Genomic DNA, 23,500 nt, shown 5'->3' on the forward strand with positions numbered 1-23,500 from the left:
AGAAATATCTTTCAAATGTCTTCAAGGCGAAAGACACCCAGATTGGGATATTTTACTTGAGTGTAGTCTGCTTATTACTCGTCTTTATGGTTAACTACAGAGGACTAGACTTCCTGCTAAAAATGAATTATTGAAAGCAGTCACATCTCTTTCTGTTGATGATCTCTCCCCACCATCCTTCCCTTCTACCTCCATGCTTTCGTACCCAGCATGGTCCTTAGATGGTAAACAGGAGTGGGAGGTGACATCGTGAATCTCTGTCATCTAAGTGAGGATCTCGAAGGTGAACAGAGGAAACGTAATGCAAGAGAAATAACTTGGATGAAGTTGGCCATTTCTTTAAGAAACAAAGAGCTAGAACTTCTTTGTATCTTCACAAACCTAGTATAACAGAAGGCTAAATTGAAATGAATATAACCAGGAAGTCTGAGTCTTAGTGAAAGAGTTGATAAAACTAGTCCCATGGCTAGCTCAAATTTTCCAGCTGAATGGGGTTAGGAACTGAATACCAGGACGTAGACATTGGTTTCACCCCAATGGGGTTTTAAAGCTAACACACGTCCAGAGAAGACAGCAGACACAAGAATAAGAACCCTGAATAAATGCATAATTAGGCACACCTAAAGCATAATAATGCAGAGGGCCAGTGTACCTGGGAGCACGAGGCCCAGAAGATGGACCAAGAGCAGTTCTCGTCCCCTTTCCTCCTTCATTACTGGGCTTTGAGACGCATTATGGGTTTGGACAACGGAAGGAATTAGAAATTTCTTTGTCTAGAGCTCGTGGTCAGTGTTTGAATTAAAAGTACATCTGGAGACAAAAAATAGCATTCTGTGCCCAGGAAAACTGTGTGCTTAAAAGCATTTAGCAGTTGGGAAGAGCCTATTTTATGACTTTCCTGTGGAAAGTATCTTCAAATGGCCTGATTCATCCAGGCCATCCATGGGAAGCTTGGTAAACAGAGAGATCGCTTCCTCGAAGGTCAAACCAGCCTTCACTTCAGATGAACCCTGACTGGTAAGAACTGTATTTAAACACCAGAACCGCCCAGTTGGGGCTTAAATAGACCCTTAACCAGCTGCTCAGAGCTCAGCAGCAGCAGTGATGCTTGATGCTGGCTTCCCATGGCCACAGTCTCAAACCTAGTGTGAGGTTGATTCCCTCCCCCTTTGATAGTTTAGTATTTATTCTTTTTTTTTTTTTCTTTTTTATTTTTTTTGGAGAGATTTTCACTGTAGGGCACGTGCGCTCGCCAGGCAGACAGAGAGAGACATAGAGACAGAAAGCGAGAAATCACCCCCCAGGGGGGATGGTCACGCCGCAATCCCTTCTCCTCCATTCTCCTCTCGGGATCTTGGGCACGCACGCACACGTGCCCGGCGTGAGTTTTAAGCCACCGGGTCCGGGACACGAACCGCGGTCGACTACGTGGGAGTCCAGCGACATAGCCATTACGCTAACTACTGGTTCCCAGTTTAGTATTTATTCTTAAGGCAGTGTCATCATTTCCCTGGTAGACAGGTGTTTATAGGGCATTCCCAAGTCTGGACAGTAGGTTGAGGGAGGGGAACATGGTCAGTTTTACATAGTACATATCCCTCTCAGCAGTGGTCCCTCTCCTTGCATTTCTCTTCCTCTCCATTATTCTATTTATATATTTGTCCACTTGCTTCTTTGTTCTTTTTGGTATTCTCCACTAGAAAGCAGTCTTCTTGGGTGTTGGGTTGGCTTTTTGTGGTTGCATCCCATAGTCAATGGGAGATGGTCAATACATTTTTGGCGAATTAATGGATGAATGAGTCGGTGGATTCTGATATAATTGGGACTAATCGATGACTTCATGGTGAATCTCTGTTCTAACTAGAGACACAAGTGGTCACAGTTTTACTTTATCCTTTAAGAGGGTAAAGTCTCAGATCTCCTCCCCTTAGACTTTAGCTGTCCTTTTAGCTATATTTCCCTACCAGGAAAGACCCAAAGCTAAAGGTTGAGTTCTCCAACTCTCATAGTCCTGTGTGCTTCAGTGAAGGAAAAGGTTCTTGGAGTTCTGTGTTACCCCTTACTACAAGCATAGGCTATCCTTCAGGTGTGGAGGCTACTTTGACGTGGGGTAAAGAAGTTTGCTCTTGGGACCATGAGACAACTGTATGAGCCCTAGCTGTGCCACTGCTGCTGTGTCACAGGGCACATCAAGCAACCTCTCTTCCTCTCGTTTCCTTCATCTCTAAGTGAGATACCTATAACCTGTCCCACAGGCCATGGGAGATTAAATGACACCATAGATGTAAAATTCCTTTATAAAATACACAAGATAGCCCACGCAGGAGACATAAAGATGGCGAAAGGAATGGTTCCTTCTGCGGTGACTGCAGAGATACACCGAGGTGATTTTCTGGCCTTGCTGTGCTCTCTGGGACACATGCACCTCATCTGAGAGAGGAGGATACAGGGGTGTGTTTGAAGGGGACTCACTATTCTAAGGCTTTAAAGAATAACGAAGACACCTGGGAGGGGATCCTTTTTCTTCTTCCTTGGTATATAAGCCTCCAGTAGGTCAGCCCAAGTTGTAGCATGTAAAGGTTGGAGGTAGATTATAATCAAATAAAAAATAACGATATATATTCTGAGCATTTCGAAAGGTGTTTAAAACCATTTGTTATCATCTAAAGCAGGTTTTAAATAAAGAGGATTTTATTTTTCAGTTCTACCTGCTAGTAAGTTGTTAAGAGGTGGTTCTGCGTAATGAGCACTGTTGAAACCAATTGGCTCAAGACTGCCTCGTGGGAAATTGAACAATGCAAAACTAACATTGTCTAGAGGCCCTACTGAGCCTGTTGAGAAAAGGTCAGAAAATGAAGGGGCTCTTTTCATTTGAAATGGGAGTTACCATTTACGCTATAATATTTAACCACACATCTCTCCTTACATTCCTATTAGAGGGTCCCCTTTGCAAATTGGGATTTTGTTTTTTCCCCTGATTGTTGCCATTAATCCCTTGGTGAACTCCGTTGGCAGCTCTGCAGGTATTTTTCAGCAGACGCCTCCTGCTCCGATCGTATTAAATGCCACTGGCACCTTTGCCCCAGCCTGTTGCCTGCACATTCCAATAACAGAGTTTTCCCGTAACCCTGTTCAGAAACCTTCACCAGAACCTCAGAACTTGTCCTGTCATCCCAGTTCCAAAGAAACACCAGACTTGCTTGCTTATAGTAAATGATGCGGTTTCCCCAAATTAATCATTTGCCAGATCTTGCATCTGTTATTTTGTAAAATCTTCATTTATGTACAAAAATTAAAGAAAAAAAAAAAGAAAAGAGAGCCATAGTGTGCAGTTCCTTGTATTGCAAGCTGTTTGTTTTTATTCACTTAACTCAATGATATACATAGAGAGTATTTTAACTTTGGAATATGGTGGTTTTCATAGGATTTGATCAATATCCCATTTTCTTGACCCAAGTGAATAAAAATAAACAGCTTGTGACATACATAGCTTCAGATTTTTGTTTTCGTGGTTAGAGAAACGGGCATACAAATACAGCCTGAGATAACTGTACACTCCACAACCCATTTGATCATTTTCATTAGTGTATGTAGTCATTTTATGTAGTTTTTCAAGTAGAAAACACATCACAAGGTTTAAAAATTGTAAGAGACAAAAACCAAACAAACAAAGCTTGGTGAAAAGTGTCTTTTTATCTCAAACTCAGCTGCTCATTTCTACCCAACTCCAGCACCCAATGTTAACTTGAATTCCCTTAAACTGAACTAAGCCATGGTTTAGCTAAGCTCTGATTTTGATGTTTTAATCATGTCAAGAAACAGGATATGAGTTGGGGACCTTGGGGGCAAATAGCTAGATGCATATCCAGAGAGATGCTTTACTTGTAAATGCACCAAGGGTGACAACATATAGAGCCAAATGTTCAATTCCATTTTTGTTGTAAAGAAAAGTGCTGAAAGTGAGATCTCACTATCAAACCATGTCTCCCCATATACTCATTTGGACTTCTCTGTTTCTGGGTTTCCAGAACAGACTGTTCTCTTCTGACTGTTGCATATGTATTGAAGCCTGGCACTGTGAATCTCTTATGCTGCAAGATTGAATTTCCCATTGCCATTTTTTCAGATAACAGCCCGCCGTCAGTGGAAACATATTTATGATGAATTAGGCGGTAATCCTGGGAGCACCAGCGCCGCCACTTGTACCCGCAGACATTATGAGAGGTAAGAAACCCTTTCTTGGAAAGCCTTCGCTTGATTAAGTCTGCTAATTGGAAGAAGCTTCTGGTCAAGGATAAGACAGAGTCTAAAGGTCCTTTCAGGAAACAGCGATTATCCCTCTGGCATTTTACTTTGCATACCACCTTGTGATTTTTAGGGATCATGGTTTTCTCTGGTTACAGGAGCTAAAATTAGATGTTCTTTTAGTTTGGTTTTGTCCAGTGACCACCTGTCTGACAATGCCCCCACCCCCAGCATAGATTACCCAATACGTCACTCTGCAGATTCACTTACTGTGAGAACCTTCCATTTCTGGAAAATATAGATCGACAATGAAGTTGCCATGTAACTGTATTAATATTGAAAAGTAAACATTTTCTTATAATAAGAGAATGGTCACCAGGTAGGCCGTTGTTTATTTCTGTCTTGGTATTTTTCTCCTACAACTATGCTTTCAACCTAGGAATCCTTCTTCCCAAGCACTGTGCGGCTTAGTTTTCTAATAATTTCAGCCCATTGCAGACAGATGATGATAATGCAAACAAAAAGTAATGCAAAATTAGCCTACTATGAAGGTTACATCCACAGGAGGATTTCCTCTTTGCATTGAGACCGTGTTACCCCCACTGTTGAAGATCATTTAGTAAGTCTGTGCATTCTCTTTGCTCTCTGCTTCAGGCCCACACTTACTTTTTCAGGTTGTAGCAGCTTCCCTCTAACTGGCACTTCCCTGAGGAAGTATGGACTGACTTAATCTCCTGGTTTCAAAGTTAGAGCTCGGGAGATAAACAGAATTGTGTGTGTGTGTGTATGTGTGTGTGTGTGTGTGTATGTGTTAATAGTGGTCATGCACAGAATAAAGCCAAGAGCAAACAGACCAGTTTGCTTGCAGGTTTGGAGGATAAAGATAATTGCTAAGTTTGCTGGTGGTTCTTCTCTCTTTGAGTCCTGTATATGTGTATGTTAGTATGTTGCAATGCCTGTAACAAAAACATTTCGTGTGACAAATTTTGGTTGTGATGTAATCCTGGGATTCTTGTCCACATGACCTTAATCCCAATCAATTACCAAAGACCTCACCTTTTAATCCCATAGTTCGATTAAATTTTCATCCTCTTAATCCCATCACAACCAAATTGTGTCACACGAATTTTGAAGAGACACATTCGCACCATAGCAACATGTGTCCTCAGGTAATGCCATTTAGCACATCGATTCTTAGTCATTTTTCTTTTCTCTCTAGTGCATTTAACTCAGGGCCTCTTTTTAGTGTGGCCAACCAACACAATTTAGAATGTTTTCCTAGGACTAATCAGAGTAAACTGAGTTGGGCTTAGTACCTCATGAAAAATTGCCACAAAGTGTTCCCAAGAGATTACCTTACTTGGTAGTACTTCAATACAGAAGAATTTTTTAAAAAAATTGATAATAGACATTCAGTTTATTACTCTGGATCGCACTGTTTTTCAATACATAAATGTTTAAATGTAGTGTTATTTCCTCTCAGTATTTAATATAGAAACCCACCCATCTCAGTACATTAAAGGTCTACCATTGATATCTTAGTGCAAAATAGCATTGCTATATCAGGTGAATGTTCTGTAAATAGCATCTAAGCATATGTCTGCATGTTTTTGACTTCCGAGTCAAGGCTTCAATCAGAACCTTTTTATTAGAAACAGTGTCTCCTCCAACTTCAGATAGCTTCGATTCTAAAAGCAAGCTTCCCTTTCTGCCATAGGCAAATATCTCCTATACCTAAACCATCAAATTTAGAGGACCAGCCAGATAGCAATTAAAACTTGAAAAAAGATGAAAAAGGAAAAAAGCACATCTTGGCTATTTCTAGCTCCTTTAGTTACAGAATGGAACCATTAACCAAATGAATTACAAAAGCAAATTACATGGTGAAAAAATAAAGTTTGGGATGGAGAGGAAGATGGAACCCAATAGAATTTTGTGTGCGTGTTTATTCAACCAGTTGTGTGAAGAATAATAATAGCTGTGGTGTTAAATGCAATGGTGAGATACATTCTTTTAAAGGTTGGGTACTTTGTCTTGTGATTTACCTCTTTCTGGAGTAGCAGATTCCCAAAAGCCTTCCATCAGTCTATTAGAAACTCAATGATTCTAATAGAGATGCCACAAGATTTTGCAACAAAGAGTCAAGAGTAAGGATTTTCTAAAAGCTTATTTTATTTCTTTTATGAGAAAGGTAGACATGGGGTGGGCAGAGAAGGAGAGACAGGCCACCAACTGGGTGTTCAGGCTGTGTCCATCCTCAGCCCCAGCTGGCCTAGATTACGGGCTCACATACCTGGTGTAGCTGGGGAGACCTCCTGATGCAAACCCAGGACCTTGTCACTTGGGTCCAGCATCACAAAGCATTGTGCTACCACTGTGCCACCGCTACTAGCCCCCAAAGGTTTTTAAAATTAATTTCTTTTGTCTCCTCTCTTTTTAAATTTTTATTATTTAGTTTACTTATAGTCAATGTACAGGTCTGTGAAGTATACAGTGGGGTTTTTCAAAGCATGCAGACAGTGTGTACCAATCAAATCAAGGATATACACATATGCTCATATTCTCATTCTTGGGAACAGATTGGTTATTTAACAAAAGTTTGGCCTCCTGCTGGATTAAAATTTTGAAGAGCTATGTCACTTTTTCAAACCTAAAATTTGTTTGTCAGCATCTTAGTAAGGAAATGGAAGCAACATTTAGTATTCAACAGAGCATTTACTATGGGGAACTGCTTGAACAGAAGTTGGTGTGAAGCACTAAGTTGACACAGCGGCAGTAACTGTAGGTTCCAAAGGCTGAGAGACTAGAGAGGATCAGTTGGGGTACCACCACTCAGAAGTTTGGGGAGTTTTCCTCACAGAGTTGGAGTGCAGATCCCTGGGAAGGGAGTCTCCATCCAGCTCTAGTACTTCAGGAGGTCAGAAGAAGAGCTGGGAGCTGGGCCTAGGTCTGAGAAGATGGCCCTCCCTGGCTGCCACTAGACCTTGGAAGAAATTCATCAAAATTATTCAAAATTGTTGAAAGAAATAGTGGCTGGAACCAGCTGCTAAGTAACTGTTGGGTTAACACTGATTTGAACTGCTTCCCTGCACCCCCTATTTGCAGAACCCCACTAGGAAGATGGTTAGCAAATAGCACATATAATTTAGAATCCAGTCTAGCGTCACCAAGGAGAGTCCAGAGGGTGGATTTGGAGTTGAGAGACAGTAGTCTATTTGCCAAGTGGAAACCCCAGCACAGAGACACTGCCTCACGTGTGAATACCCCAACAATGGCAGTGCAGAGCCTACAAGCCACACTAGAGCACACAGCGCCAGGGCAATCAACAAGGCCTTTAACATTTCCTTGGAATTTCCTTCTGCTATCTCGTCCCCTCTCACATTGTTTCAGGTTCAAGGGATGTCATGAACAATTAGTAACTAAACAATAGCTAAGTACCAACATTTGAAGATCACAAATGTTATTTTTTTACCCAAAACAAAAACTGATTGTATTCATGGTAATTCCACTCTCACTTCTTTGAACCAGTTATGATCATAAAGGATTCGTCCATCCTGTGTTGTAGTGGGGACAGAAGGCTGAGGATCCCACTCTAGCCTTTTTCACTTTAATTGGTTCTACCAGAGAAGGGTGGAAGACACTCAGACCTGTCCAGAGTCATAGAAGAGGCTGAAGCTCTTGGCTAAAACTGTGGTTATGGTGGATTTAATAATTCTTCTAGTCATAGGCTACCCAAATATATATTAGCAGAGATGACCATATTGGTCAGGATTATGGACAAATCTCTTGTCTAGTAATGTCCTTGGAGATTTTTTTTTCTTTTCTTTTTTTTTTGTTTTTTCACTGGAGGGCAAATGTGCTTGCCAGAGAGACAGACAGGGAGAGGGAGAAAAACATCCCTTATAAGGCATGATCGTACTGCAATCCCTTTTGTCTATCCCTCCCTCATTTAGGATTTGGGGCATGTCCGCTGTGTTTCTAAAGCTACCAGGTCTGAAACTCAAACTGGAGTTGGCCATGTGGGATCCAGCTGCCTAAACCACTAGGCCACAGAGCTGGCCTGCCCTTGGAGATTTTTAAAGCCTTCCAGACCAGATTAGAATAGTCACAGTCCCTACCAGGCTGCCGGTTTATCTGGTCTGTCCTTTTCACTCTCACACACAGACTCTTGCTCTTTTTCCTATTTCCCTACTGCCAGCTTTGCTCTCCTAGAAGATGAAGACTTGAATGATTTACTCTGCATTATCCACTGATTTATTTTTCATGCACTGTGGTTCGTGTTTCCAGTAAATGTTTTCATTTTACAAGAAAAAAGTAGCCAGCTCCTCCGTAAATGTTACTTGTGTATTAGTTGGGCACTTTTGGTTTATTAATGAGTGTAATAATAACAGCGTGGGTTGTTGCAAAGAATCAATGGTGTTTTTATTTAAGGCATAGCAGAAACGGTACAATGCCTTGAATGCATCATTGTCGCTGAAGGCCTGACTCGTCCAAACTTGCCTCTGATTGGTTTAAATCAAATAGGTCCAAGCACTTCATAAAAATGTCTTTGTCAGCCTGGTTTTGCTTCCAAAGCTATTCATCTCTGTCAGTTTTTAATATTAGTACCAGGCTCCTGGCCATAGTCCATTAGTACTGTACTTAATTGCTCGTGTTACAGATGATTACCAATATAAAAAGCATTAATGTTTTCCCATCGCAAGGCTGTTGCTATGTAGGTGTCTTAAACTCAGCAACGCTTATGTGGTTATTCTGGACACTTGGTTCAGTATTTGTTGATAAAGTTATTATAGATTATAAGGCAAACAGAAAGGCCTTACCTTCTCCTGGGCAGGACCCTTCTAAGTGGAACATTCTCATTCCTGTCCAACTTGTTGCTTAAGGTGCCCCAAATCACTTTCTTTTATCTGTAAAGGAACAAAAAAGGGAAATGGCCACTTTCATGAAGCTGTCTTAGCTTCGTTTTTTTGGAGTTGTAATTTATTTTAAGGTTTTGTTTTCACATACACATTTCTTTAAAAAAATTTTTTTAAAGTACATGTAAGGGAAAACAATCTTTACACAGAATACCAGATTACTGGTTTTCATTTTCCTGAATAAATTACATGGTCTGTTTCTGGGGATCACATGAAGTTGTTATTAGGGATTTTAACCGGGAGCATTAAGGCAAAAATACTTTATGATCTGCTTTTTTTGTGTGTTTAGAAAATCCAAATTGTAAACAAATGTATTTATGGTGAAGGAAATGAGCAATTACACTTCATCTTCTCGTATATGTAAGGCCCAGTTTCAAATGCTAACCTTTTGCTTTTCCCATAAGCAATCCTTAGACAAGACTGCCCTATTGCACAGCTGAGGCAGCTTCCTTCTTCACTGTGACTTAGGAGGGGAGCAGTACCCAAGCCAGATGCATTTGGGCAGAAAAGAAGTGATAGTTCAAGCCTTTGCCTTTTTTCTCTGACTATGGGAGGCAAGGTGTGGGAGGCTTCATGTTCTGAGCAAGATAAGCATGTGTTTTAGGATAAAGACCATTGAGGCTTGATCATGGCATAGCGGTGGAATTCAGTGCTCTGAGAGGCACATCTGGTTCTGGGTTCACATCTAGAAACCTCCCTGAGTTACTGGGCATGCGCCTGCCTGGCCAAGACTGGGGATAGATTTTGCATAGGTACCTTGATGAGAGTGCTTTCTCATTCTCTCTTTCTTACTCGTGGAAGAAAGAAAGAAACTTTAAAAACATAAACTAAGACCAGCCGTTTACATGGTGATTAAGGAAGTTGGATCCCACCTGGCCAACTGTGTGGTTGACTCACAGACCCTGCCTTGAAAAATATGCTGGGCAGGGAACCAGCAGTTGGCGTAATGGCTATGTCGCTGGACTCCCACGTAGTCGACCGCGGTTCGTGTCCCGGACCCGGTGGCTTAAAACTCACGCCGGGCGCGTGTGCGTGCGTGCCCAAGATCCCGAGAGGAGAATGGAGGAGAAGGGATTGCGGCGTGACCATCCCCCCAGGGGGTGATTTCTCGCTTTCTGTCTCTATGTCTCTCTCTGTCTGGCGAGCGCACGCGCCCTACAGTGAAAATCTCTCAAAAAAAAAAAATTCTGGGCACATGTGTGCTCCTGCCCACAATCCCAAGAGGAGAATAGAGAAGGGCCTGTGGTGTGGTCCCCTCACCGGGGTTCCGAGGAGAATAGAGAAGGGACTGTGGTGTGGTCCCCCCACCGGGGTGCTTTTCTCACTTTCCCTCTCTTTCACTCTTGGTCTCTCTCCAGTGAGTATGTTTACTCAAAGCAAAAAAAAAAAAAAAAAAAAAGATAAAGACCAAAACCAAAATTATAATATACCCATTTCTAAAGAACTCAGCTGCTCATACCTTGGAAAATGGCCAAGGGAAAGTAAGGCAAGTTACATTTCTGTTCGTGTCTAGGACATCATTTCATGTGTTTTTCCTTGCTCATTTTTACATCCTTGAAGCTAATAAATATACAATTCAGAAAGTCACAGGCAGGATCTCAGAATTGTGTATTTGAGAGGTCCCTCAGCTAGTGCTACTCAAATGAGCATTCCTGACCCATCTGTGAACTGTTTGCTACTAGCCCATAATGAGCTAAGCACAGCAGTTGTGAATAAGCATTGCTGTGATATACTTAGGTTGAAATTTGCCAAAATAATTTTATGTCTGTTGAATCTAATTTAAAAATGGGGCTTATATTTTGCATGCCTCTTTTAAAATTTCATTTTCTAGTAATTTTTTTTTTTTTTTTAGAGAGAATTTTGCTATAGCATGCATGCACTTGCCGGAGACATAGAGAAAGATAGACAGAAAGCAAGAAATCATCCCCCAGGGGGATGGCCACGCTGCAATCTCTTCTCCTCCACTCTCCTCTCGGGATTTTGGGCACACACACATACACACCCGGAGCCACAGAGCTCGGGACTCAAACCACAGTTGACTACGTGGGAGTCCAACAACATAACTATAATGCCATCTGCTGATCCCAGTAATTCATTTTTTAAGTTTATCTATTTCTTCTGAGGGAGCGAAGAGGTACCCCCAAAAGGGTCTTCTTGCCACAATTCACCCCAAGTCCTAGCTAGCCAGAATTGCAGGCATGCACACATGCCCCATGTGCTCACAGATGTGAACCTAGGACCTTCCCCATGTGAGTTTGGTTGCATTACCACTGTACCACCACCTGGCCCCTCTAGGTATTTATTCTTGGGGTAATTAAGAAAGTATCAGTGGGCAGTAGATGAGAAATTTAGAAAACTAGCCCTTCACTCGGGTCATTGGGGAAGCACCTCTCTACACCACAGTCATAGGCTCAGCCGTTTATAGGGGGCCGCAGTTTAGCTGAGCGCAGGGAGTGAGGTGGGAGAGTGGAAACTGCAGCACAGCTCAGGCCAGAGAGACCCAGAGGCTCTGCTGACCTTGTGTCGTAGGTGGATCCAGTCTGTGTGCTCTCTGATCACCTGTGTTTTCCAGATAATTTCTTTGTGAAATCACCTATGTTACAAATGTTGGCTACAGTATTTCTGAAAATATTTTACGTAATATTTTACGTAAGCTAAACCGAACATGCCTGTGGGCAAAATATAGCCTACAGGCTGCCAAGATCTGAGAGGACTAAACTGTACTTGATACAAAAAGCTCTGTCCAGGCTCTGCTGAAGCACCCTGCAGTGAGAGGGCTGGGGGGAGCTTGCTGTGGAAGACACTTTCTGCCTGTCAGCACTTTTCCTTGTGCTAAGCAAGAAGTCTATCATGTCCTCCCACTGACTTTACCTTTTTCTTCAGGGCAGACATGTTGCCTATGCTCCTTCCAGATGCCTGGAAAAACTCCACTCTCCCTTCAAGTCTTCCTATCCCACTCAACCAACCCTCTGAGCACAATTTATGGACCTTTACCAGCTTGGCTTGCTCTCATGTAGATGCCTTCAGTTGTGTCGCTCAGAATACCCTAAGCTACTCCAGATGTGGCAGACAGGACTTCTCGGGATGTAGGTAGAGTCTGTCCGGGCAGCCTAAGGTCCATCTGAGATTGGTAGGATGCCCTTCCCTAGTGGCCTGTTGCTTCTTGGGTAGGATAGATTTGCCATGCAACGAACTGCCTTTGTGCTTGGTTGCTGCCTCCATGGGCCAATCAGTGCTTTTCTAACATCTGCCATTTGCAAATCACTCTCAGTGGTAGTGATACATAGGAACCAAAGAGTTTAGAAACGGGCCAGCCAGCAATGAGATGTCTGTCCTGCCAACATTCAGGCCTTGGAGAACACAAAGCCTCTCCTGTGAGCCCACGGCCAGCCTCGGAATCCTGCTCAGTATGCCACGCTCAGGTAACCACTACCCAGTCATTAGAACTGGCAGGTGCTGAGATCCTTAGTTTATCTGAACTTTTCAGAAGACCTGACTCAGGCCATACACACATGGAAGAGAGTTCCATCTTTAAGGCTATAAAAAAAGCAGGTCCATAGTGGGTACAAGTAAGAAGTTCAACAGAGACCAACAAAGGAGGAGAGAATTTCTTACTGGAACGACCCATCTTCCTGGAGGATCTAGAATTCAAACTGAATCTCAAAGCAGTCAGGTTAGACCTTAGGCTAGATCATCATGTGATGCCTAAAGTAGTTCACTTGTAGCATCCAGGAACAGTTATACTATTTCGGGGCCCAGCTGCTTTGGGACAGCAGTAGAGCAAGTGCCCTGCAAGACTGGAAGCCATGTGGCTGACCGTGGAGTTTGGTCCATGGTGGGTTGGGTTGAAAACATGCTGGGCACATGTGGGCACCCGGGATTCTAAGGAGCTAGAGGCCTGGGTAAAGGGGATCATAGTATGACAAGACCTTGTCAAGGGTTCTTTCTCAATCTCTCTCTCTCTCTCTCTCTCTCATGTGTACACACTAACATTTTTAAAAGAAACTACTTTTTGAGGGGAGGGGCCATGTGAGATTGCCTTTGGTAAACTTCCCCTGGGCACCCAATACAGCATTGTGAATATGGTAGGAACTCAGGAAATAGGGGTTGAATGAACTATTCGGTAAACTAAATCCAATCAAAAAGGGCAGTTCCATCTAGAAAACATGTGTAGAGAGATAGGGAATGATTTGGTGGGAAGGGCTGTCAAGAGATTTCTAGGGCTGAATTTCCCAATCAGGTACACCAACAGCAGATACTACGCTATCCTCACAATGCCTGTTAACTCTCTTGCCCTGAGGTTAAACGAGTAGGCCATGCCCATCCTTCCCCGCAGTGGGGTTGTCTAGTCTATAAACTTACATGTCCTGATTCATTTGGGGGAGTTCTGGCCAGTGGCCACTCTGTTGATCTACCTCTACCCCACTGCCACTGATCTCATCTCCGTTTTCCCCAAACTCATGGCAGGCCACCTAGCCCTCACGGGGAGGCCGAGAAATCAATACAAATCGCACAGAGTTAGGCAGACTGAGGCAGGGCAGCTGCTCTCTGTCTACACCCTAACAAGCGTGCTCTCACAAGAAACTTGAATTGGGTGGAAGTAAGCTTAGTGTTTTTCTTATCATCTGTAAAAAATTTCTTTCCAAAAGACAATCAGGTCATTTTACACACAAGAGCCTCACACTCTCAGCATGTCTAAAATGCTCAGATAACTTTCCAAAGTCTGAATATTTCAGGAAACTTTTAAAAAGGAAAACAAAACTCCAGCCAGACCCTGGAGTAGAAAAACTGGTTTCTGTTTTTTTTAAAAAAATAAATAAACAACAGCCTTTGAAAAAAATCTCTATTTAAAAATTCTTAAATTTGCCTCTAAATGTAAGTTGTAATTAATAGAAGTTGGAGTTTATACTGTTGAGTGTAAAAACACCCTCAGGCACAAACTAATCAAGTGTGTATGTCATGCTGTAAACTACAGCGAGTTCTTTGTTTGACCCAAAAAATAGCTTGCCAAACAGCAGTTTTTCTTTGTCAAGCTTCTTTATTGTCTCATTTTTGTTTTCACCCTACCTCCTCTCTCCCTTTGAACCTAACTACAGTATTTAAAAAAATTCACAGGTACCATATTTTATTGATAGTTCTCATCAAGCTTGAATTTAAATTTGAAAATAGATTAGGTGTCCTAGCCCCTTTTCTTTTTGATAAATAACAAGAGGTTTCTACTTATGATTTTCTGTCCTCGGGGCTTTATCATTAAGATTAAATAACTGTACTTTCAAGCATGCCACTGCACAAACATCTTTTCAATTATGTGAGTAACAGATGCCTTCACAAAGGAACTATTGAAAATTCAGAAAGCATGTTTCCAAAAACGAAAGGGGAGGAAAAAAGTATCAGATGACAGAAGAATGTAATTGTTTACCATTAAAATATATCCTTAACTCTTCCACTGAAAAACCTCTTGGAACATTTTGTTTTTGTACAAGTTATTACAAAGTTTCACCAAAATAATAAATGCCCTGGGAAATGGCTGAACACTTCAGAAGCTCTGGAGCCAGTGGTATCTAAAGGCGTGAAACTTCAAGGCAATAGCTGTTTGCCTGTTTTTAGGTATGGGCATAGACTGCTGTCATTGTTAGGGAGTGATCTCACTGAACACACTGGAGTTATGTTTGTTTATTGTTCTTGAAGTAATGTTCACTTGCCCTGGAAATGGATCTGTTTCCTTCATTGAGGAGTAATGGCTGCCGTCTTTGCTGACTGGCATTGTGGAGGGCACGGTGCCTTTTATGGTTTGTGCTGTCTGTTGTAAGCACGTATTTCAATCCCTAAAGTATAAAGTCAGCCTTCTTTAAATCCATTCTGGTGTTGTTCAGTGTGTTATTGTGTAGACATAAAATAACATCAATCCTGACACTTTTTTTTTTTTTTTAAGTGGCTGGCTAGCCCCATGGTATAGTAGTTAAATGCTATGGATAAAAAACTGGATCCTACCTGGTCAACCCTAGTTTGAGGCCCAACCCAAGTAGTTTGAAAAATATTTCAAGCTCATGTATGTGCATGCCCCAAATTCTGATGGGATGGAGAAAGGAGTGTGGCATGATCATTCTTCATTGAAGGATGCTTTCTCTCTCTCTCTCTCTCTCTCTCTCTCTCTCTCTCTTTCTCTGTTTCTCCCTGGCAAGTGCACACACCCACTGGCCATAAAAAGGGGGGGGGGTAAGGAAGCATCATAGAAACAAAGCCCCAAGGAGCCAGCTAGAGTTGTCTCCTTTTGAAGAGCTGTGGCATGGTTTTATTTTGGCATATTATAAGAGAAATAACATGCCTAGTACCAAGCCACAGGGCTTCTTCTGGTATAGTGGGTTGATACTTTGTGGAATGGCTGCATATGTGTTCTTTGGGTCTGTTTTCTCTGAGAATTCTCCCACTGGTTGTTTAGGTAATTCAAGCTTGTTAGGGACCTGGAATTCCCTTACCCTAGGCAGGAGTGATTATTTCATTACCTCACCTACACAGGTATCTCTCAGACAGTACACCAAGATGCACAGCTACCTTACTGAGACTAAGGCAGCTCGGACTAGCTGGGGCAGGCAGATCTGTGTTAGAACTCAAAGTCTGGCACTTAATAGCTGTGTGACATTGATTAGTCACTTCATCATCCATCTCTGAGCTCCAGTTTTGTCATCCATAAAATAAAGATAATATAATTATGAAATGTTTCTTGTTGTAATGGTTTACCTGCAAAGTGCCTAATTTTAACAGGAACTTAATACTTGGCGGCTACATTTTTTTTATGGTGGCTATTTTTATAATGCTTAATCAATATATAACAACCTAAAGTTTTTCTCTCCACTATTTCTCTCTCCACCGTCCCCCTGCCTTTTACCCAGTCCCCTGACATCCATGTAACTCTAGTTCAAAGGACTCATCATCCTTGAGGTTCCCATTGCTCCCCATACAACTTTACGAAAGCCAGTCCCTTCTCACTGGGTCCCAGCGCTGTGTTCCTTTTCTCCTCTTCACTTGGGGTCACAGACACTCCAGACCATGGAGGGAGGTCAGAATTATCAGTGGGCCTAAGAAACAACTCTCCTACCACTTTCAGGGGCAAAGGGAGAGTATTAAAGACTCCAAATATTTTCTTGTCCATCTTCTGCTGCCCTTCTAGTATATAATGAAGCCCCTGGTGAGGAGACCAGCTGACCAGAAAGAGAACATTTCTGGTCATGTTTTCTTGTTAATATAACTCATACCTTCCAGCTGTTTTAGCATAGAATATCGATGATGCTACTAATACCTACTTCCTTTTTTAAAGAGTGTAGTCGTTTACCCTTGGCTGTGCTTTCACGCAGAATCCATGTTGTACTCTCCCATTGTCCCCTTGGCTCAGGTGGGTCTAACCAAAGACTCCCACATCAGTCAGCACGGCTCAATGTATTATGGTTTGGTGGTCCAGACTCTCTGTTCACATCCTCATCTGTTGGGAGGTGACACTGGAAGCCTTGACCTTAGCTCTGGGTTACGGATACTTGGCTCTTCACACTGCACACTTGTTTCCTTTCCATTGAAATTCATACCATATAATGTAGGAGATCTTTGATGGAAGCCCATATCTTTCTCAGATGGAGCTTAGCTTTTAAAAGAGCAGGAACAAAGCAGCACAGTTGCTGTCGTGGTCACTGAGTGTCGTCCCACTGAGGAACGCCCCTGTACATTTAGGTAGCACATTGGTAATATTTGGCTTTTGGGTTGGTTCCCTAGCCCCCAAATGCTCTTCTGCCATTTTTTTTTATTTATTATTTTAAAGTGAACATTTCGATATGTGAGCATTTCTCCCCAGTCCAGTTGATCAAAATATCTTCAGCTGATAACAACACTCCTCCCATCCCGTTAGTGCTTCTGCCATTTTTGTAGTAATGGTCTGACACCTCAAGAGGTAATCATTATGTGAGATTAGAAACCTTTTATACCTGTTGGAACTTTAACAAGTGTGTGTACTTGATCTTCAGAAAGGAGAAATACACATGCTATCGGTTCCATATTTGGTAAAAGATTGCTTCCCACACTTCGCAGTGAAGTTAGATTTTCAATTTCTGGCTGCGACGGGAAATGTCTGGCCAAGCCTTAGAATTTATCAACTCTGGAATCACTTCAGAGGTGTAATGACTCCATTTGGGATCAGATCAGGTCTGAAGGCCCAGTGGAACCAATATGTCATTTCTGTTCTACCACTACAAAAAACCTAATAGTATAAGAATAGTCACGGCATTTTTGACCTGATGTGCACACCAACTTTATTTGCTTCTCCCCCTAAAATATTCTTCTCCAAGGACACCAGCAAATTTTCAGGCCTGCAATTTTTGTCATTGGTTTGATACCATAAAAGTCCCTATGAAGTATCCAGTTTGAGATTCAAATATAACCCTAAAGATTTCCTATTTCTTTCCCCCACTCTCTGGATTGAATCAATTCCAGACATTATTATAATATCATTTTTCAGAGCTCTATAAATAGATGGATTCTCATTTCTCCTCTTAAGCGCTGTTTGCTAAATGTTTTGGCCCAAAAGTTCAGTCATTCCATACAAGCATTAATCAATACAGGAGACATTAGTGGTTACTCGTTCAGATGAGATTTGACATTATTTTTCGTCTGCTTATGAGGAAGGGAGGGGAATGTTGCCTAATAAAGATAAAGAGTCTTTCTTCTTTTGTATGAAATGCTAATGATGAGGACATGCATGATACACATTTCTCTAATGTGAGGCTGCTGCATTTTGCTGAGAAAGAGAGGCAAGGCCCTGGAGGATTTTAGACTTTGTAAATATAATATTATCTGCCTGGTGTTTAAAAAAATAATAAAAGGGAGAAAGAATTGGCAGGTTGCCAGATTACTTACATTACAGTAATAGATTTGCTGACCCTTGACTTCTGCTGTAGAGAAATGTATTGAATTTTTCATAATATCAGATGAGGCAGATCTAAAAACCTAGTATACCAAGCACCATTATTTAACTTGAGATTTAGCAAAGCTGAAATCTTTTCAAACCAGCAATTTCTTGTATGATGATAATTTAGTGCCTCAGATGCTAATAAATCAAGGTTATAATGCCATTGATTTGTTAATTTTAACTTGGGTTGATTTCAAGTCATCTTTATTAAAAAATAAAATAAGAAGAACAAGAAAAATGAGAAAGAGAAAAAAAATCTTGCTTTTCACAGTGACTGAATTTAATAAGAATCTCCGTGATAGGAAAAGGCTCCCCTACTGTTTCTGCTTTGGGGTGGAAAATGTTATTCTTGTATTATTCCTAGGGAAAAATAAAATCTCATGCTGCTACAAATCTTATGCCTATGGAAAGATGTTATTTTTTAATACGTGATGGCTTACCTATTTCAGATCCATTAATGACATCGTAAATAAGCATTTTGCTAATCTGAAATGTGAAATCTGGATAATAATAAAGACCCATTTATCGGCCTAGCTTTCAATCCTCAGACTATATGTAGATCAGGAGGAGAAAAAAAAAATCTCTTGGATTTTCTAATGAATATATTGCTTCTCTTTCCCATTATTTCCACCCACCCAAACCCAGCCTGCATTCTGAGAGTTGTAGCCTATTGAAAATATTCCTCCTGTGTAATGAATTCTCAGGGGCTGGGATGCATTTTTGCTTTTATCTGTAGAGTTTAGAAACTGATTAAATCTTTGTTGTACTACAAATATTTGAGGAATAATCATTTGCAAGGTGCAAGCATGTTGTGTTATATTGAATTCTTTATAGAATACCAACCTCTTCAGCTTCCTGAATTGGGCAATGTTGACCTTCTATTGGCTAACCTGTTTTTAATGTACCGCATGTAGGTTGAATGTTTAAATGTTCAGAAACCTATAATAGCTTTCGTTCTCTTGTACTGTAGAAACTTCTAATAATCAAATGATAAGATCATATCCTGTGGGGTAATTGTGTTGTACCGTGACAGGATAACTGAAAAAACATTCAGTGAATATTGCACCAAACGGAAATCACTTATATGAACCAGCGATTGTTTGTGTACTCTGTGAGACCAAGCCCTGTTCTTCAGAGCTCGGCTGGTCGTGGTTCTACTGCTTCCTTTTAGTTGCTGCCTTTCTTGTTTTATTTTGGGAGCCTTTTTTCCCTGAGCCACTATAATTATCTTTCAATGATTTAGAAGGGCAAAAAAAAATACTCAATTGACCTTTACACAACAGTCCACACACATCTCTCTCTCTCTCTCTCTCTCTCTGTCTCTCTTCCCCCCCCTCTGGAAGCTTTGAAACAAGCAAGGCTTATGTTTGGATTCAGTTTTACCTTAGTCATGCCTCTTCCCAGATACAAGAAACATTTAATTCCAGATTTCCTGCTTCTGGCTTTAGGCCTTTGACCAGCAAAGTGAAATGTATTTTTTACTGCTGTCGACCAGCCAGCTGCTAAATTCAGTGAAAGGAGGGAGAAAAGAAAGTAAAAACATGAAAATGTTACCCTGCCTCATGAACTTATAAAATTATAAAAGAAAATTAAAGTCTCCTTAACACCTGTCTAGAGGGATGGGTTGGCCTAAGACTATCACAGCCCAGGGTGAGGGGTGTGCTGGGGCCAACTGGATGTCTCTCCCACCCAGTTATCTCACACTCAGAGAGAATGCTGCCATTCTTCTCAGTGAAGAGGGTGCCTGAAGGTGTCCCCATGTTGACTAGAGAGTGGAATTGGGGGATAGGTTGGGCACCAACAAATGGTAACCATCGGGACACCAGACTTCACTGCTTCTGAGATTTCCATGGCAACAAAACAAAAGTAAAACAATCCTGTCTGTCCAAACAATAAACTGTTTTTATTCATATCAATTTAAAATATTTTTCCAGTTTAAAAGATTCCATGCATTTTGGTCCTGGACAAAAATTCTCAACCTGCTGGGTATGTGTGTATTTCAGCAGTTGAGATACGAATTGAGGGCGATAAAGTTCCTAACAGAACCATGCAGATAAAAGGAGTCGGGGTTGGGGGACGGACATTGGGGGCTTTACAGATGAGACTGAATCAATTCAAGTATGAACAAGATTGCTTTTTTTCTCTCTTCTGCTTAGTTATGCTTTTTATTATATAAACATTAGCTGTAATATTACAGTGGGAAGCAGGTATTTGGCAGCCATATATTATTTTAGTAAGTCTGCATAGAGAGAGCAGTTTCCAGTTTTAGCAGCTGTAACATGTTTAAACTCAGTTTGTAATGGGATCTGAAGATCACTATTCCCCATGGGTCATGTTGATCTTCATGGCTGGCCCACTGCCAGATGTAGGGCTCGAAAGTATTATTCACGCCTACTTACGCATACCCTGTCCGAGCATGCTCAGTAAATGAATTTATTTTCTAATGTGCTAGGAACTGGGATTTGATTTTACAACAGTTTAGTTGGCATTTTATTGGAGAGTGAAATATTATGATCACAAATGTCCCCACACACATACTCTCAATCCCAAATACACATATATGTTTAAATAGTTGAGATCCAAACTGCATAGTGAGAAACTAATTTTAGGAGAGCTAACAAATATCCAAACCAAAGAAATTTTTGCCTGGAAGTCTTGGTTTAAAAAATAATTAGGATCCCCAATATTTGAACAGATTTATGTTGTTTATCAGCCAAGTACATTTTCTTCATTGAGTCAACTTGTCTTATTTAAAACAAATTATGTTTGCTGTATTAAAGTTCATATTTTTAAAGGCTGAGTCTTGTATTAATCCCACAGTGAGTCATTAATCATACCAAATGCATTATAAAAACTTTAATCACTGAAGTTGAAACTGAGATTGTAATGCAATCCATCCCTTTTAATTACATCAGCTATTTTTCCCTTTTAGATCAAGAGCTACGTCGCAAAGGGAAAACAGATTAAAACTAGAGCTGTTTGATGTTTCTCTTTTTAGAGCAATTTTATGTACTTTGTTAAAAAAGTTATATAATTAAAATGCTTGAATTTTTCAGCCCTCTGGTTTTTGTGGCTTGAGTGATCTGTCTGCCTTCCTTCTTGCCAGGGCCTTTTATACTTGGCATCCCAAAACAGAGTTCCTTGTGCTGGAGGCACCTACCCCCCTCTGAGCTGCTGGACAGGACAGCTGTTTCTCAGGCCGACTGTGCTTGTCTTCCATTGACCTTTTTATCTGAAGTGTCTGGTCATTTTGACATGATGAAAATAAAAACTTCAGAGATGCACAGGACTAGGTTCAAATATTACCTTTGAAATGGTGTGATTCGTAGGCAAATGACTTAACCTTTCTGAGACCCAGTTGCTTCATCTGTTAACAAGGAATAATAATAATGCTCTGTCATTATTATTTTGGAGATCACATGAATTACTCTGCAATGTAGCTGGAACATTCTAGTACCTTCTACAGTGTAAGCTTCATGAGGGCAGAGGCTTTGAATCCTTTGTTTACTGCCATAGTTCATTGCCTAGAACACTACCTGGCACACAAGAGATGCTCCACAAATAGCTGTTGGTGGAATGGTAAATGAACTGTTGCTATTACTGTTGTGATGTGGCTGGTACTTAGCCAAGTGCCATGGGCAGTGATGATGATGTTGTCAACCTTTGGTAGTTGAACACCCCTCTATCCTGGATATACAGAACCACAAAACCAAAAGGAGGTCTTGCAGAGAAGGATGTAGGTTACCACATGCTGATTTTTGACCAAGGAAGTAGATCACTAAACCGTAAAGTAAGTTTCTAAAAATGCATCAATTACATTGTAGAGGAAGCCATTCACTAAGTTGCCTATATTGCAAAAAGAAAGTAAACCCCCCATTGCATTGATGCTTTTGGAATTACTCCACTGATTGATCATCTCTTCTGCTCTCCTTTTAGATTAATCCTACCATATGAAAGGTTTATTAAAGGAGAGGAAGATAAGCCCCTGCCTCCAATCAAACCTCGGAAACAGGAGAACAATTCACAGGATAATGAGAATAAAACAAAAGTATCAGGAACCAAACGCATCAAACATGAAATGCCTAAGAGCAAGAAAGAAAAAGAGAATGCCCCGAAACCCCAGGATGCATCAGAGGTGAGTCACTATGCTCCAGAAGAATGCCTCTGTGAGGGGCTGGCCCCTAGCCTAGTGGTAAATGGAGCCAGATCCTACATGGCCAATTGTGGTTTGAATCCTGGCCTTGGTGGTTCATAAAATAAGCTGGGTGCATGGGGCATGCATGCCCCAAATCCCAAAAGGATGGAAAAACAGATAAGGAATTTCAGCGAGACCATGTCCCATTGGAAGATGTTTACTTCCTCTCTCTATGTCTGTCTGTCTCTCTTTGGCAAGTGTATGTGTCCTCTGGCAATTAAAAAGGAAGGAAGGAAAGAAGGAAGGAAAGGAAGGAAGGAAGGAAGGAAGGAAGAAGAGAGAGAGAGGGAAAGGGAAGGGAAGAGGAAGAGGAAAGGGAAGGGAAAGGGAAAGGGAAAGGAAAGGAAAGGAAAGGAAAGGAAAGGAAAGGAAAGGAAAGGAAAGGAAAGGAAAGGAAGAAAAAGCTCTGTGAGACATGTCCTGCCTCAAGGTCTTCTAGAACCCTGGATCCATAACTGTATCTCTGCACGGTTACATGGCTGGACTAACAAAGCTTCACAGTTCTCCAGATAATTTCCCAATTCCTGAAAAAAACTTTTGGTTTGCTCAGTAGCTGAAAAGCAACACATAGTATGGAATGGAATAGACCAAGCGTAGAACCTAGAAAGACTCAAGCATCCTGTAGAAAACTTAGAGCAAATGCTAGGACTTCGATCTACTGTAGAAGGAGCCAGAACTACAACTTGCTGAAACCAAAGGATTCTATTATGAGAATGTGGCTTCTTGGTCATTTTATAGCCAGTCTTAGGCGTTGGTATTACTTTAAAACATGCTTGGAGGGTAAGTGGTGGTGGTGGGGAGGAGGGGCATTGAAATCCACGTGCTCTGATAGCAGGACCCTGAAAACTTTAGTGATATGTTCCTCTCCCATAATTGACTCGCTCCAACAGCCTTGAGTTGAGACCAATTTAGAAATATCTTAAGTACATATTATTTATAGGGGAATTTGGAAATGGTTCCTCTGAAACCATTATTATCTCTCATATTAACAGGTAGTTTCTGAACCTTTTAAAACAAGCCCCAGCTTACCCACAGCCCCCAACAGCTCTTTGGTAGAAACCATTACTGTCAGCATACAGCCAGTCAGAGGCTGATCTGGGCTCTGTTTCAACATGAAAAATAAAAAACCTTGCTGCCCAAAAAAAAAAAAAAAAAAAAAAAAAGCACCCACTTTGGGAGACGGGGTTTTTTAGG

The 23,500-nt window shown here is 41.2% G+C and overlaps 1 protein-coding gene across 1 annotated transcript in view; it reads left to right on the top strand.

The window, feature by feature from the left end:
• ARID5B (AT-rich interaction domain 5B) overlaps positions 1–23,500 on the top strand; it is a 239,555-nt gene that overhangs the window by 208,850 nt on the left and 7,205 nt on the right. The window contains 2 exon segments of the mRNA XM_006147078.3: positions 4,127–4,224; positions 22,048–22,246. Of these exon segments, the coding sequence (XP_006147140.1) occupies positions 4,127–4,224; positions 22,048–22,246 (297 nt within the window).

Source organism: Tupaia chinensis, unplaced genomic scaffold (genome assembly GCF_000334495.1).
Source record: "Tupaia chinensis unplaced genomic scaffold, TupChi_1.0 Scaffold000199_1, whole genome shotgun sequence".
NCBI lineage: Eukaryota > Metazoa > Chordata > Mammalia > Scandentia > Tupaiidae > Tupaia > Tupaia belangeri.